Consider the following 17979-nt stretch of genomic DNA (forward strand, 5'->3'; position numbering starts at 1 on the left):
AGAACATGATGATGTTTTTCAGAGGTTGGAAAGGGCCTCAATACATGGATGCAAGGAATCTTAGATGCGACTAGACAAATAGGGTTTGACATTAATTATTAAAAATAAGAGTAGAAATGGACACCTCAGCAAGCCATCTTTCCTATTTTTGTAACTAGCTTCCCATTTAAAAATGAAAAAGCTTCCTTTCCTGATCTGCAGGGCAAAACCCTTTCTTTGCAACTGGAGAAAACAGCGTGTCTCACAGGAATGGACACTGACAGTAAACACCACAGTGTAAAATGCCAAAGCAAAAATATGGAAGTTACTTCACTCCTGACTGTTGCTTTTGCCATGTTGATGGTTACCTAGAAAGCCAAAGGGGAAGTGAAACAAAGGACAAACAACTTAGCAGTTGTACATAGGCATCTCTATCAATATGATGAGAGAAATCTAGTGCTGCAAGGTAATATTAAATCCGTTCTGCGAACTGGCCAAAACTCTGGGTCTCCTGGCTCCAGCTTGCAAGGCAAAGAGCCAGAAGAGGTCTGGCGAGTGTCCTGCCTCTCTGGGCTCCACTGCCTCAGGCTGTTCAGTATGCCTTTACCAGGTTTACTGTCCTTGCATTACTTTATCTTTTAAGGCTGATGTTACATATGACAGCCTAGAAAGATTCACAGAGTAATCCGTTTGCTTTCTCATACCAGTTCGCAGTGCTGTGGATTCTTCCACAACAAGAAAATGGTGTAGGAAAATGACATTTTTCTATGATGCATAAGAAATCAGTGTGCCTCTTTGTATGCTAGTAAACAGCTTTACAGTATCAACCTCTCAGTGCCTTGACTTCTGCTTAACACTGGATTTTTTTAATTCTATTTTGATGCATTTGAAAGTTGCTACTAGTATGGCCAGGTGTGATGTGGTTAGGAAGAGTTTTACTCTTGGAGAATATAAGATGTGATGAATAAATATTTCAGGCTGCCTTAGAAGTTTTTGGACAGAATCTGAACTGAAGGCTTGCAGCTTATAGAATGCCAGATGGTTTGGGACTGGCTTCACAAAACATGTTTTGTGTCACCGCAGTTGAGATTAGCTGAATTCCTTGCTTCTCTATTTTTTAGGGTGGCTTAAAGGATTTTGTTTGTTTGTGTTTTGCTTGGTTTTGACTGTTTGGTTTTTTTGTTGTTGTTTTGTTTGGGTTTTTTTAAGGTATTCCCTTTATTTGCATTTCAAAGCACTCATTCTGTTAGGCTTCAGTCTCCATTATTTTCCCCTCTGCAAGACTGCTGTGTATAGGTAGTCCTTCTGTCCATGTCTGTGCTGTAATTCTTAATTAGATAGGCAGCCAGAACGTTGACTAAATATCTCCTAATGTATTTTAAATAATTAAACAACAACAACATTGTCCATTGTTCTTCTAAAATATATTTCTTCCCATAATGCTTGTATGTTGCAGATCAGCTTTGACTTTTTTCTGCCTTCTCTAATAGTTTAAAAAGAAATTAAATATGCCAGATAAAAGTTTCTGTGATAATGAGGAAAGCTGAACTAGGTAACTGTGTAAGTTACTATTTTATGTAGTATATAGAGGCCATAGAGCTGGCCTGGTGGTTGGTTTGGCATGGGCCAGATTCTGAAAGAATTGAGAGCATTTCACTCCAGAGGAAGGAATGTCTCTCTTTTTTGTTAAATGGGAAGTGCATGACACCTTTCTCCTACAAAAAGGTCTTGTATTCTGCTAGCAAGTGACTGCAAACCTTTTATCAATTATTATTTAGGCTGTTATCTCTATGAATGAAGCTGGAAGCTATAAAAATACCCACACTTCACAGCCAGCATGTAAAAATATATTTTATATATTTGTGTTACTTAAAGATGATGCTCATGGATGTAGTCCTGAGCCTCCCCTCTCGCTTGTCAATGCCACATGAGCAGTGTTGTCCTTAGCTACCATACAACAAACTTGTGCTTTCTTACAGTAGCTTGCAGTGATTCTTATTTTCAATCAAGTCTTGCTAATGAAGATAATGTCTTTGTTCAAGTCTGTTCTTGTAGATACAGTTGCTAAAACATGATCTTTGCTGTCTGTTATGTTGTCTTTTTATTTCACAGATCTGCATCTTCTCTTCGTCTTTCTTCTCCCTCTGTCCTTGTGCTTTCCAAGACTGTTACCTGAATTCTTTGTTTGCTTTGTCAGGAGACAGCAATTTGTTTTTACACTTAGTGTTTTAAATGGAACGTGCATGTTTTCTTAACTGTGTGTTTCTGCCTATGGAGAAATTTACTTTCTGTGTAGGAAGACTGGCTTTTTGATTAGTCACTAGTCCTTTTGATTGAGGTTTGTTATTGCTGACTAAATTCCATAACTGGAACATGTTGAGCTTCTATTTATGATTACTAAAATTGAAAAATCTATATGCTGGCTTGACAAAATACATCTTTGCTGGGTGAGACTTTTTCAAGAATTGTTTCCTATGGGTGGAGTCTAACCACTGATTATGAAGAGGCCTTGGAACCATTCTCTGTGGGACACCTAGGGCAAATTACTCTTTGTGTCATTGATCATTGCAGACTGACAGCTGTACAAAAACAGGATCAGATGGAAGAGAACTAAGTTACCTCTCGCTCTTCCCAGATGCTGTGAGCCAGCTGTGATGTTCCTGCTGGAAAGGGAAAATTTAAGTTGTTGCTGAAAGTAGATGATTGCTCCCTGCTGTATGAACCATGTTTTGTTTAATCGGCATGGATTTATTTAAGTAGTAAGAGAGTTTTCAAAGATGACTGCTTCTTATACTCTCTGGCTGCTGGGAAATAACCCCTCAAGAAGGGTGCTGTGCCCAGTTGCCTTTTGGTTGGTATTCCTCATGAAGGCTGGTTCCTGCATTGCAAATGATGCTTTTAATTTTTTTGCTGTGATCATTCTGTGCGTGGATGTGATTGCCCTTTTACCTGGTTCCAGGGTGCCTGCTTTAGATTAAATGAGACACTAGTCTGTGATGTTTTCAGCTACGTGCCTGGAAATTTTGGGGTTTGTTTTATTCCTACTCCCTCCCCACCTAAACTTCAAAGTAATCTAGGTCTTATTAAAGGCTTTTGATTCTCAAATATTTTTAGATGTAGGCACCTTTATTGCTATAGCAATCCATCAATTCTGCTTTTAACTACAGGATCCTTTTAAAAAAAATTTGATTAATGAAAGAGGAGTAAGAGCAGTTAAAGCTTATTCTAACTTAAGTGGCTAGTGACTATCACCAAAAAGGGGAGGAAGGAGACAAATTACTGTAAGTACCACAGAAGTATTTTTAATACTTTCTCCTGGAAGTCTCTGGCAGTTGTTACCTTAGACTCTGTTTTGAACTTGCATATGTTTTAAATTAAATATATATAAATAAATGTTGGAAGGACACGTTATCTTTAGTACTTTCTGTTCTGCAGTTGAAAAACCCTAAGCCTTTTGCTGTACATAATTTTAGTATGTAACTAGAGTTCTAAAAACATTAAAAATGAAAACAAAGCATGAGCTGAAATTTTACTGTAAATGGAAACTATTGAAAAAAATGGTGAGGTGGCTGCTTACTGTAAGAACTCCAGTACTTCGGGGAAATCCAATTTCCTGTTTCAAAGAGACATGGTCTGGAACTGTCAGAAGCTCCTGATTTCCCAAATGATAGACTCTGGTAGCTTTTACAGATTGCGAGGAGCGATTCTTTCTATGAATTTTGTGCTTTCATGGGAGGCTTGAGCATGTTAGAGAGAGTGTAGATTGGGACCTGTAATCTTATGCCATTAGTCCAATGAAGTTATTGTGAGCTATACTAAGCTGAATGTGTGCAGGTCTAGACTATTTGTCTCTGCTGCCTCTTAAACACTCGCTCTTATTTTCAAGTGAAATAGCTATTCTGTGATTTTTCTACTTTGTGTGAACTATATTGGATGAGAGAAGGCTTTCACTGAAGTTCCAGTGGTCATAAAAAAGGAAGTTTGTTCATATAAATTAAAGGGATGTTCCAGGTACTGCCTGTCCAATTTTATTCATGATCATTGATGTTGTATTGTCCCATTTTGGTTAAATGCTTTCATTTTCTTAGTATGAACAAAGAAAGGACAGTTTTCTGTGACAAATCTGACAATACCAGGTTTATGTGTGTATGAGAGTAATAGAGATGAAATTCAGGTGAGTAAGAGATTCTGCCGACCCCTATAGTAAAACCACAAAGGGATAATTTCTGCACATGGAGTTTTTTCTCACCCTGTATCTGTAGGAGGCAATTCAGTGAGCTTGTGTGCTGTTTTGTTTACACAGAGTAAAGGTAGATTATCAGCAACCTTGTATCCCCCTGCTACTTTATTCATAGAGCATAAACCTATGGTGTTCTGTCTTCTTGCCAGAGTGAATGTTAAAGTAGTGTTTGTACAGAGATGCTTTTCTTATAAAAAATGTACTTTGAAGAGACTGAAGATGATAGCTGAAGTCAAATACTCAAACTGATTTAGCTTTTATTTATTTCCCTCTTCCTGTAGGCTACAGTTCTGTATTAGTCATTTATCATGGAATGAAACTGTGGGTTGCCACCATGGGGTTGGGGTTAAAGTAGAGGAGACTTTGGAGAGGAGGAACTGATATAAATTTGTAAGATATTGCTTGCATAAATAACAGAAAACAATAGTATTTATACCCTCTCATAGCACAGTTACCTAGAATAATACATACAGTAATACTATGGTATAGACATGGTTGCCATTTCACTATACATAGCTGACTTGTTCTTCTGTTTTATCAACTTCATTCTCTGTGAGCAGCAATGTATCCAACAGAATGGCCGATGATGCTTGTATGGGTGAGCTCCTCAGCCTCATTGGGCTCTGGTACATAATGGGGTTAATCCCATTTCTCATCCCATGCATGACAAAAAGCTTGGAATTTTCTGCCACAGAGCTTCTGAAAGAGATCCTGCTGGAGCGCTTCCGAAGGGCCTTGATAGGCTTTGATGTCCAATAGTTGCAAGTGATATACCTGCTGAAAGCCTCCCTAAATGTTTTGTTGAAGAGTGTATAGACAAGAGGGTTCACTCCTGAGGATACATATCCTATCCAAACAAATATCTCCATAAGCTTTTGAAAAACCTCCTTGTTGCAGGAGTTGCACAGAACTGAACTTACGTTTGTTATGAAAAATGGGCACCACATCAACAAGAAAAGAAAAAATACAATCCCCAAAACTTTTGACGCCCTTTGTTCGTTGGTTATCGTTTGCATGGACTTCCTCCCAATCATAGACGTTCTGCATATTGGCATATCATCCTTTCTGGAGCCGTTTAGCATGGCCACCTTTTCTGGTGAAGAGGCAGCTGTTGTGTCACGCTGAAATACTGTGGACACCGTTGACCAAGTGAAACGCGGAGGTGGCTTGTTGATCAAATAGGCCTTCTTGCGTAGCACTTGGATTGTTAGAAAATAAGTGACTATCATGATAGTGAGGGGAATGAAGAACGCAGCCACTGATCCGTACAGAATGAAGTCATGAAAACGATCAGGCATCAGGACACACGTAACGTTTGTAAAGTTGCCATTTCCATCTTCAATGCCTCTGATAGGGATCGGAATAGCAATGCCTACAGGAGAAAAACCAGGTACTTCAGCATATGGTAATCACTTGCCATCTCCTTTTTTGGGGCCTGAAGCCTCAGGGTCTCTAAAGAAAAAGAGTTCCTGAGCTCTGGAACAGGCACAGTGTGATGGAGAGAACATGAATTGTTGAAGGCATCACGTGGGTAATTGGGCAAATAGTACTTTGTGAGACTTGGCAAGCTCAGCTTTAACGGAGTGCCCTTTCTAAGGAGACTGGGCCTAACCCTTAGTGACTGAGGAAGCAGTATAAAGTTGCCAACTTCTCAAGTGTAGAACACATGAATTGCTTTGACTCTACTTGTTAGAATTAGTATGACTTTTCCTCCAGTGAAATGTGTTTCCCTAATGCCATCTGCTTTTTTTTTTTTCCTCTGGGGTAACCTTTGCACTTTTTGGAGGGTGGTTCTGTAAATACATAAAAAGAGTCTTTCCTTCTTAACTTAACCACATCAAGTGACTGGACACAGCTGATTTTTTTCAGCCTGCTTCATGCTCTCATATATACAAGTAGTTAAATAGATGCCAGAATTATGCAATGTGTTTGAGATGGATTTGTTGTTTAAAGTCTCTTGCATATTTAAGAGTGTTTAAATGAGGCTGGCTAGCTCTGTAATTCACCACTCGTTTAAAAAAATGTTCACAGTCTTGTCTTCTAAATGAATTTTTTATAACCACTACATTACAGTCAGCACTTCATTTGCCGGCAGTCTGACATGACAACAAAAACAACAGGTTCCTTGCTGTCTGGTGAAGGTTATTTGTGCTGTGTTTCCTGATACCACTTAATGAGATCTAGGGATTTACTGTATTCTTCTGCTACTCTGCTTACTGAAGTTGGTTGAAGCAGCAAGGGCAAAACGGTTTACCCTTCAGCCACTTGATCCCTTTCTTAATAAGAGGTACACCTTCAGATATGGCAAACATTTAAAATGAGGATTGAACCAAATTAACCTTTGATTTGAAGAACCCTGGCTCAGCTGCAGAGTACTTGTGTTAGATAAAAAAAAATGAAAAAAGTACAGCACTGATTAATAACAATAAATCAGGCATTAAAAGGTCAACTTGTAAGTGTCTTGTCATGCTAATAGTTTCCTTTGTGATAAAATAGAGATAGCATCTTTTCTCCTATCACATCACTTCTAGAATTTTTTTCAGGTCGGAATTTTTGGGTTTAGGCATGTGTGCCTTGGCCAAGAAGTTGGATGTGCTCATTCTCCTATGCGTTGTTGGCCTTAGTAATCTAGAATAATTTTGTTCTTTCTCTTGTACACAGGGCATACATCACTAAGCCTATGGCTGCCTGTAGCACACCTTAAGTTATTTGAATTAAATGTTTTCACCTCCTTAGCTCATTTAACACATTTACTTTTTTTTTTAAGCATTAAAGACAGGTGAGGTGCCACCTGCACACCACAAAGGTGCTAGGTTTATACATTGGCATCCTTTATTAAAACTGATCAGAGTTTGGGGTTCGTTTTTTTTGTTTGGAAATTAGCTTTTCTATATGCTATATGGCCAGTGCATCTCAGTTTTCAGTGTGAATGTTACCAGCCACTCACCTTTAAATTTTTGATGTAAGTAATTAACCTTTTTTTACATGCTTCATGGGTCAATTGTAAGGCACAGATTTTAGCAGCTTAAAATTGTGTTTGGGACAGACTATACCACCACAGGAACATGAAATCTTGCTTTATCAGGGGACATGCTATGCATGCAGATGTTGTCTTCTGATTTTTGGAGTTTTAGGACCATGAAGAAGAGTGATGATTATCCCGACTCAATCTTTGCCCTTTCTGGTAAGCCTGATAAGGACCGGCAGTTCAGGCAGATTTTTATTATGTAGTTATGTATGATCCAAGAGGTGGACTTAGACCAGCCCAGGTGTTAGGGTCTGCTAACCAATAGTACTTGGCCAGATTTTTCATTTTGCTCAGCTTTCACCTAATGTTTTGGACATGAAAAGCTTCTGCATTCCTTTTACAGTCTCAGTGTCTCACATACCTATTGAAATGAGCCAAACCACGATGATTTTGATGATTGTTGTAGCCCATGAATTGTACTGACTAGCCTGGATTGGCTTTTTAATCGCAATATAGCGGTCTAGTGAGATGGCACAGAGGTGCATGATGGAAGCTGTGGAAAAGAGGACGTCAAGGAACAGCCAGATAGGACACAAGGCAGCTGGAAAAGGCCAGGCATTGTCTGAAAGAGAACAGAAAACTCGTTAGAATCTAAGCTTTTTGAGAGTTTTCAGTGTGTGGTTTTCCCCTGGCATCAGTACCTTTGAGAAGTTTGTAATACTACAGGAACCAAGCTTTTCCACTGCCTCAGCTGGATTCTGTCTTACGTTTTAGTTAGCTCCTAACTGCCATGGTTGCTGCCATTCTACTGATGAGGCTGTTTGTGTATTATAAATCTTTCTCTGTTTTTTTGTCCTTTTTAGATCATAAGCTCTTTGTGGCAAGAGCTCTGGATAAAAAAAGATACCTAAAAATGGGCCATGACTGTGCTTGGTCCTTGTGTCCTGCTGTTAAATGATTTTTTGCAGCTATGTCTCCTTGATAGTCCTGTGATTCAAGGTTGTATTAAATGGAGGAGATAATGGGGCAGAACCACAGATGAATCTTGGTGGTGGTCTTGAAGAATCTAGACAGTTTTAAAATGAGTTTACTCTGTCACTTGGCCAGATGCAGTTGAGCACTAAAAAATTAAAGGGCTTTCATGTGCGTCTTAATTTCCCTCTGCCCCAAGAGCAATGGCTTGGATTTTAAGTCTGACATCCTGTTTCCTACATTAGTTACCTGTCCTAATGCTAGTCTTTATAGCGAACATAGGGTCTGTCAACCGCATTGTGGCCAAGATAAAGGTTTTGTAATGTTCAGCTCTTCAAAAAGGCTCATATTTTTGTGATCTGTGTGTCCCCTATTAACGTTTACAATACCAAACCAAATGAACTTTAATGAAACTCCGATATTTTTTCTCTTAACTGCTTTATTTTCACTCACAAGTAGTTTATATTGTAATCCAGTGCTAGCAGTGTTCAGTTTGAGATTCATCTTAGTGTTGTGTGTCTGTAAGAATGTTCTGTAGTCCTAGGGAAGAATGTGTGAACACAGAAGTTTTTTCTGTTTCTAATGGTAGAAGCTGATGTACTAAACATATTCTTCCGTATAAAATTCAGATGCACTCAATCAGTAGGCACGTTAATAGTATTGCCAGAAAAATCAGTTCTTCATTGAATGATGATCGAGGGGGTGGGGGGGAAGACATTTCTAACAAATCAGAATGGTTTTGATCTCGTTGCTCTGAATAAATAGATCTGCGTACTGAGAATCCCAAACGAGCTGGACAGTTGTAATGCCCAGTCTTATCAATGTAGTAATGATGCAGTAGTTTGAGATAAAAACATTTTTTTCATAATGTGAATGATAGGTGGAAATGATAATGGTGCTGCCTTGACTTGAATTATAAACTCCAGAGGATGGAAAATTTTGTAAAGTCAGACATAGTGCGTACTTGTCTGCACTCTTACCTGTGTTGGGAAACCTCCCCTGTTAAAGAGAACAGATGGATGGAGGCCTGAACCGAACCTCACCTATCCCCAAAGCAGTGGACCCCAGGTGAGGATGATACAGGCTGTAAGGCAGAAGGAAAAGAGGGGGTCTCTTTTCAGATCATTAACCAGTAAATTTTAGTATCCAGCTGCATATTTGCTAAAATAGATGTCATGATTGAAAATATGCTTCAAAAAATTGCTCTGTCAGGCAGGTATGAGAAAGTTGTAATTAGTATATTATGAAGCTTGCAGCTCATGGAACCAGCTGGGGGGGGAACTGAGAAAAAAAATACGGTTAAAAGAAATAATTTACTTGATGGGCTTTAAATATTTTTGTTTGCTTCAGAAGAATAAGACCACTTCTTTTGACTCTGTGATGAAGGATTTAGTTCAGCTAAAACATGAACAACAAAGTGTATTCTGCATTCTGAAGCTTGGCAGGTAACACAGCTGGATTTCAAGTCAGCAGCTAATGCTTCTGTTGAGAGTATTTACATGCTGCTGCCTGGATTATAACTTCTTTGCTTTCTGGAGAATTGCAGTGTGATAAATTCTTCCCTTTTGTAGTTAATTTACTCTTTGCAGAAGAAAATCCTCAGATATTTTGTAACAAAAAGCTCTTTCCCTTCTTTTAAATGTAGATGCATTTAAACAGCTATTTGATGCAAAGCAACCTTGTATATTTTTGAGTTGTAAGAGCTTTTGTTAGTTGATGAGTGCAACTGAATGGAGGAAGCTTTGTCTTTACTTTTGTCTTATTTTGAACTGGCTGCAGAAGGCAGTAAGTTATCACATTCATGATTATGGTGTTATGTACTATTATATTTGTGTATATGAGGTGAAGTTTTTTATCCAAACAAAATCAGAGTAGAGTTTAAATGCAGTAGCTGATAAGAATTGAAGAATATGGTTATTTAAACAAAACAAATATTGTGAAACTGATACTTTACAGAAGAGTTGTGTAGTTGTCTAGGATTCATACTGTGGTGCATTTTGCTTTTACTGATTTTGATTTGTTGGTTACACCTGTGTTAAAACTCCGTGTCTAGTGTTTGAGGGACTGCTCTGGGCTGAGATTTTATGCTTTCCTGGTGGTAGTGGTGGTGTGTATTCTGTTGGTTTGTGAGTACAGAAAAATGGAGTATTTCCCCTCAGGAGTCAGAAAGCATCTCTGGCCCTTGAACCTGATGGTGACCTGCTGGTTTGTTGTCCTGCTTTATAATTCAGACTGAAGGTAAAATGAGTGTGTTCTGCCAAGCAGTAATATGAACCCATTAACCGATCATGCTTAGTTTGGATGGTTACAAGATCTGATTATCCCAGTGTAGATCCACATCGGTGGAGCAGACCAGAGCATTTACCGGGATGACTGAGATTGCCCACCGTTTTTTCCCTTGGGAGTTAAAATGCTGATTTAAACAAGCTAGCAGATTGGATTTTTAATTTTTCTTTTTAAATGCCTAGGTTACATGACAAACGTGCCTGCCTGAAAACTTGTTTGGTTTCTCCAGCTGTCAGGTGGTATAAGATAAAAAGGTATTCCTCCTTCCTACAAACCTTGCCTCGGATCTTCCCAGCACTGCACTAGTGCCGCTGTTGCAGATTATTTTCCTTATTTTGAGTGAATACAAGATAAAATACATGTTTTAAGGTTTGTCTTGCACCCTAAGAGAAGCAAGATGAGCTTTTACCACAACTGTCTACCCTTGATTAGCGTTTATTTAAGAAAAGCTTTATTTATAGGAAATACCTTGGAATTGTGTAGTCTTTAAAACAAAGTACAGTATAGAAGAGCTGCTCTTGCTGTAAACCAAAAAGTTTTTTGAAAGCTTGGGAGAAAGTACTGCTTGTGTACATGTATAAGCATGATTGAGAGAGATCTTTTAATAGGCTTGGAAACCATTTGTTCTTGTGCTATAAGGGCTGCTGAAATGTGTTGCCCGTAAAGAATTTTGTTGCTGTTAGATAATGGTGCTTTTACTGAGATGGAAATTGGATATTTTTAATCACTGGCTGACTTAAGCTTAGGCTTCAATCTTCAGACTGGTGTGTGTGTGTCTGTAGCCTGCGTGTGTGGTGTCCAGCTTCATGGACTGCCCAGGCCTGGCGTTTCCAGGCTGCTGGCTTGCTGTTTCACCCCCGTGGCTGCATGCCTTTATTTCCCTGCTACAATTATAGTTTCAACAGTAGTTGTATGCTGTCATGTAGGTTTTTTTAATTTAGCAAAAGTAAATTTTTTTTTTAATTAAAGTTGCTTTGCAAGGAATAAACCTTTGTTCTAGATTTGAGATTTTTGGAAAGTAGCCCTCAATTAAAGCAGTTTTCTCTGGTAGTTTTCACAAGCAAGAAGGGAAGATTTGCTGTGGTTCGTCATCAGTGATGGGGGAAGATTAAGACTGCAATTGCTTGTGATGGATTTTAAAAATAATGATTTGCAGCCTAGGACAATCAGCATTACTTTCTGATTTTTAAGTGGATGAATATCAGGGATAGAGAATATATTTTAAAAGATGGCACATGCACTGTCTCGAAGTAAGTGCTTGCCCACCAAGCCGTGGACAACAGACTTCTTCCTGCTGCAGGCTTTGCAAATGCAGGGATCTCTCTTAAGTTTATTTGCTAATTTCACTATCTGCTGAACAGCAACATTTTTGCTTTCCTTCAGTATTTGAGTGTTAGAAATTTGGATAACTCTTTTGAAAGTTAGATTTCAGAGAATGCAATTATTTGCTAACGTGCCCTCCTGTTTTTTGGAAGAAATGAGAAGAATTTAGCAAGCCATAAAAGCAATTAGCTGTTTGTATATTCTCACACTCACGCTCCTAAATGAAAACTGCAGTGTATATTTATGCTAGAGTACATTTTGGTCGCTCTGCTGAGAATAAATAATCTGCTTGTGGTATTATACCTGCAAGTTACAGATTTATTGATTTATTTATTTGTTTAAAAAAAGGGGCAGCTCTTTATTACATAGACAGTCTACTTCTGAAGATTTTTGTGTAAGTGTACTGTCAGGGCATGGAGCCAGTATCTGTGGTAGGTTTTTAACTTTGAACGCTCTGTGACACATTAGTTTTTACAGTCAGGATCATTTAATGTGACTGCACCTTAGTTCACACCTTTTCCCTCAAATATTCTCCAGATAATTACATATCGGTCCCAAATCGGAAGCATAATATTTGTATTCTGTATCTAGAAGCTGCACCCAGCTATTTCATCGTTATGCAAACATTCCCGTGTGGAAATGCCAGGAGGCTGGATTTAATTGTCTTTCTGGCTATCAATGATTATTCTATGTTCAAGTAGTTATCTGCCTAATGTAGCTTCAAGATTTAGGCTTGTTATATATTTAAATATCTGTTCCAGCTTCATTCCAGTAACTCCTCATGTTTTGCTCATGCTTTGAACTGTATCTATAAACACCTCAGCATCTTCTCGCAGTCAGTGAAGAGGCAAAGCAGTTTTTCTGGGTGCCTGCCAGAGAGAGACTTGCATGCAGGAAATTTCAGTTTTAACCACTACTATGTGAAAGGCTGGTTGCAATCTCACTTAGTTAATTATAACTAATTTTGGTACTTTCTTGTAAATTTCTTGTAACATGAAAGATGCTTTTGTTTGACTTTGAAATTAAGATTCCTAGCATTCCTGACTGTTGTAACCAGGGTTTAGCACTGGATTAATGGAGAGATTAAGGAGCAATAGCCTCTTTATAAAGTTAAAAAGAAAATATTTATTAGTCTAGTAAAATGAAAATAATTTAAAAATCCAAAACAAAAAACACCACCACCACCAAGAAACAACTCCACAAAATCCAGAACTTGCCTTCCCTTTGTATTGATTGCTATTCCAATACTAGTACTTTTTATGGTTAGTAATTTCATTTTTATTATTAATGTGGCCTTTGGCAGGAACTAAGCAGTTGCAGTATTTGTGTGTAAGTATGTATATACATATGTTTCTTCCCTCTACACACAGGTGCACATACGTGACATCCCAACGTTTTTTTAATAAGTGACTGTAGTGTTTTTTCAAGTTAGAAATCACTGTCCTGGTCACATATGTTCATTCTTTTTAGAAAACGTTGCTTGAAAAAGACTATATTATGATCTCAACACTGAATTCTGACTTCCAATTCATGCTTCTGTTTAGGGAGAAGCAGTTTGTAATATACAGAAATTAAGTCTCAAGGCATTTAGTGAATAAATGCATTTGTTAATAAAGTGATACCAGTCTTCTGCAGCAAACAAAAACTGCTGATGGCCTTTCTGAAATAAAGTTTATGATTGTGTTTGCTTGTTGCTCGGGCAACTCTTAAAAATCTAGCATAGGAAAAATGAACTGCAGCCTTTCATTATACAGGGCCCAATGGTAGCTATACCTTAAAGATAATTGTGTAAATCCGTAAGTTTATTGAAAAAACAGTCTCCTTGATTTTTTTCCCTATTTGTATGATACAAAAATAGACCCTTTAAAATGTGGTCTTAAAGAAACTTCAGGAGTAAAAGAGACTTTCCTACAGAGCTGCCTCTGATTAGTTGTCAAAAGCAATATCTGAAATAAAGCTGGGCATGAGGGAATACGCTTGTTCTGTAATCACTTAACCAGAAAGAAAATGTCGCACACAGTATATGTTCATGTAAAAATATCTATTTTATTCCATATGAACTAGACTAAATGATAAATTGGATTGAGGCTCCCTTGGCTTGACAGATGAGTTAATTCTTTGGGATGCTTTATGAATCTGCTGCTTTCCCCAGGGTGGGAGAAAATCAGTTTCTCTGAAACCGGTACTGGTAAAGTTTGTTGTCACTAGTGCCAGGGACCACCTCTGACTGTTCATGGAGCTTGGAGTCAATACTAAGGTAAAATTAGGTGTCTGACTCTTAGTAAGTTCAAAACCTGGTTAGTGTACTGAACAGATACCGAGTTTTTCTTTCACCTTTTTTTAAGAGAAGACTGCCTGCAATTAGCATAATAACCAATAGAACAGATACCAACATTGTGCTGATGTTGTTAAAATAATATTACACTGTACAAAATGTAATTTCCCATGTCCAACTCCAGTTTAGTACCAGTTCTAAGTCTCAGATGATTTTTTTGGTTTGTTTCAAAGGAATGAATATCTGCAGTGGGTATACTTCCCATAAAGACATTAAGCTATATTAAGGTGAGAAGGAGAGAAGATTTAGCAGCCCTCATACAAGTGATTTTTAAAATTGGAATAGTGGAAAGCAAACCGTTTTTCTGTTTAAATTAGACCTCCCCAAATTAAACCTCATATGCTAGCCTGATGAAACAAACACGCTGTACTTACCAAATAATATTATGAGAAGGGCAATCGGCATCACAAACAGACCCACAAGCAAATCTGCCACCGCCAAGGACGTCAAAAAGTAGTTGGTAGCATATTGCAACTTTTTCTCCAGAGACACTGCCAATATGACAAGTATGTTCCCCCCAATGGTGGGGATTATCACCAGGAGGATCAGTAAAGCTGCCCAACGCACTTTGTTTCCTTGTTCGTCACCTGAGTAGTCCTCCTTGGGCTCTTCTGTTACTGAGAGAGGCGACAAAGATCCATTGCCAACTCCAGACCCATTCAGGGAATGTAAAGGATAGGACATTTTTGTGTCCAGCAGCATGTATTCAGGAGCTGTATTTTGTGCAGGAATTGCGTATGGTGTGAGAGTTCACTGTTCGTCTCTGGTTCAGGATGGTCCTGAAGAAAGGCCAGCATGGTCAGTATGGTAAACTGGTCATCTGCTATTTTGAGATACAGAAACCATGTCTGAGCTGGTATCCAATTTTTTTATCCTGTGCCTTGCTGGGTGTAATTAGGTCTTAAAAATGAAAGTCCTTTCTTGTGTCCATCTCTGGTTGGTAAGGTTCAGTGGTCTGGTCTCCCCTTTATAGCGAGGTTCAGGTTTCAGGAGATTGTAGGAGACAATTCAATAGAAGTGAAAAGTAAGCAGTGCATTAGCTTCCTTTTGGGTTTTTTTGGTTTTTCTTCTTTCTACAGCAGTAAAAAGTGATAGATGAATTTGGATGCCAAATGGTTCCCTTTTAGATACAGTGTACGTAGATTTGTTCTTTGTAAGTACAAACTGATGCAAAGGCAGATGCTCGCGTTGTGTATATGCAACTCCTCCTCTCCCGAGTGTCTGGTCTCCAGCAGCGTGTGCGTAGGCAGACGGCAGTTCCCATATTTCCCCTTATTAAGAATCCTATTTCTCTACAGAGGGTCACCCCAAAAATATCTTCAGAAATGATGTATGAGGTTTCCGTTTTAATGTCTACAGTTGGTGAGGGTCAGGAAGCTGTAGACAATAAAACACTGGTGACAGTCTCAAGGGGACCATAAAGATTTATGGAACTGATACATCTAAATTTACCCATTACTGGGTGGGTGGGGGGGAAGGGGGTGAGTAAACCAATTGTTTTTATAATCTGAGCAGGGCTTTTATTAAGCACAGCCTTTTCTCTTCCCTCTCTTTCCCTCTCTCTCTGTCTTTATCTCTCTGGACTCTGCTGAAGACTTAACACTTACGTTTCCCCCTTCAAGCAGAGACTAAAACAGCTGTCACAGCATTAAGCTGAACGACTGCTCAGTTACTGAGAAGATTTGATGGGTTACAATTTTCAGGTGAAGAAAGCCTTACCTTTTTCTCTTGCATTTTAGGAGACTTCACTTTGCATCCAGGAAGATCCTTTGCAATTTTCTTTTTCATCACATGATGGGTTTTAAGATACAATTTTTCACTACTTTCTGGAAAGCAAGTTGTTAATTTGGTTTTGCTTTTATAATTTTTCTAAAGCTTGTCTCTGTGTGTGCTTTTGTTCAGCACTTAACGTTTCTTCTAACACCAAGATTAAGAATTTCTATTTTGGGAAAACGATATTTCTTACCCAGGTATTTTCTCTAACTCTTGAATGGAGGAGAAGAATCATTCTTGCCACGTTTAAAAGAATGTAGAAATAAGGTTGTGGTATTCTTTCGCTGTCCTTTCTCTTCCATTCTTTTGATTATTTTACTTAAGTGATTAGCAGAGTCTGTGCAGTTTTCTCTTTGTTCATTAGCAAAGCTTGCAGTCTGCTGCTACCCTTGTTTGCTGATTTGACTCATTCCAGTGTATCCAGCTTCAGTGCTTGAAAAGCAGGGAAGTAAATGAGTGGGGGTTTGGCTGGAAAAAAGCCAGGGAGGGTTAATTGATTCAGTGCTCCAGTACTATAATGTGTGCTCCTTGTAGCTGTATCAGGGTGTGCAGATCCTGTAAATGACCCTTCATGCTGCAATATTGTAGGTATACGCACCATAGCGTGTGTACGCCTGTGCGCTCACTCTTGCTCGCTTGCTGTCTGGACGGAAGCACGGTTAACCCTAAAAAGTTCTGCTTCCCTGTAAACACTCCAAATTTTTCTTGACTAATTTTATAAAACTATTGTATAGCACACTATTTTAAGTGTGTGCACTGTTGCTTTAAATCTTTCTTCATGCAGCTGCTTTTTATTATTATGAGTGTTCTCTTCTATTACCTTCCAATTTTGTCAGATGCCTGTATGTCTTATAGTTCCACATTAAAATGGAAATAGAGTTCACTTCCAAGGACTTTAGCTGGACAAGCGTGTAATAGTCCTTGAGTTTCAGGCCGGAAGAGCCCCTGAGATCATGGTCTGACCCCCAGTGTGTCACCATACATTCCATGAATTGCTAGTGCTTACCAGGCTTGAGCTGGGAATGAGGTCTTCACTGAACTGTGAATCAATTTATATGTTTTAAAAAATCTAAAAAGCATTCATATCTTTAGGATACAGCTACTTTGGGTCCAAAGAGAGAAAGCTATTGCCAGGAATTTATAGAAATACTTGACTTAACAGTGTGTTCAGATCATACAACAGAATTTCCAGCAAAGTAGTTTTCACTTGTTCCTTATTTTTCCTATTTAAAGGAAACTTTCGGTAAGATTCTATGCTGTTCTCATTTGCAATGGACTTTTGATATCTTTATTCTTCATAAAAGTATATATTAGGAAATAAAGATTAATCCAGCTATGGTAATTCTGTTTCCTTATCTGACCACCTCCCCATTGTCATCCCTGACGGTACTGAGTAGAGCACATGAAAACGTACAAAAAGCAGAAACCAACAGAGTATGGGCTAATGAGCATTTGGATTCTGTTCTCCTTCAGCTCAACTATGTCTAATCAACTTCTGGTTTATTTTATAAACCTTGAAGGCTCTTCTGGCATTAATCTAACTGTACTTGAAGTCTTTACCAAAATTTCTGTTGGATTAAACGCAGCCAGTGTTCACTCTTTCTGATTGTACAGATGAAGCTTGTTTTCCTTCATCATTGACACTTGAGCTATTTTTTTCCTTATTGAAAGGCGGCTTAAATTATTACCGCTTTCTGGAGATAGATCTATTGGCAATATGTCTGAATCATAAATGAGGAAAAAAAAAAGTTCCAGAGTAAAACTACCAAAGTATAGTAAAAGATAGATTAATCCTTTAACTTCAGGGGTCTACTTGTGGGTGTATGCCATATGCAGATCTTCATGTCACAGAAGAAAAGAACAAAATGAAAGCTGGGGGTGGGGGGAGATAGACAGTGCATCTGTAAGAACCATCTGCTAATCAGCATCAGTTACTGATCAAGCCTGTGTTGGAGCTGAAGCATTATCTTGAAAGAGGTTTTTGGGTTTTTTTTCTTTTTCCACTTTTCACATTATCTCTTTCACAGCACGGCAGGCACTATACTTCAATCACTTCAGTGTGTGGGAAGTATCAGAGTTATAGAAGTGTAATTTTGTCAACTT

At 38.4% G+C, this 17979-nt stretch overlaps 2 protein-coding genes across 2 annotated transcripts in view; one reads left to right on the plus strand and one right to left on the minus strand.

The window, feature by feature from the left end:
* PSMD1 (proteasome 26S subunit, non-ATPase 1) overlaps nt 1-17979 on the plus strand; it is a gene marked incomplete at its 5' end in the record, with an annotated part of 76500 nt that overhangs the window by 25172 nt on the left and 33349 nt on the right. The window lies entirely within an intron of this gene.
* Nucleotides 4726-14808, minus strand: HTR2B (5-hydroxytryptamine receptor 2B; the record flags this gene model as incomplete). Its single annotated transcript, XM_082003558.1, has 3 exons — nt 14478-14808; nt 7609-7809; nt 4726-5591 (listed from the first exon to the last, which is right to left on the minus strand). Exons 1-3 carry the CDS (start codon nt 14803-14805, stop codon nt 4726-4728), a joined length of 1395 nt encoding a protein of 464 aa, XP_081859684.1. The 5' UTR covers nt 14806-14808.

Source organism: Phaethon aethereus (assembly GCF_964289735.1).
Source record: "Phaethon aethereus genome assembly, chromosome: 9".
NCBI lineage: Eukaryota > Metazoa > Chordata > Aves > Phaethontiformes > Phaethontidae > Phaethon > Phaethon aethereus.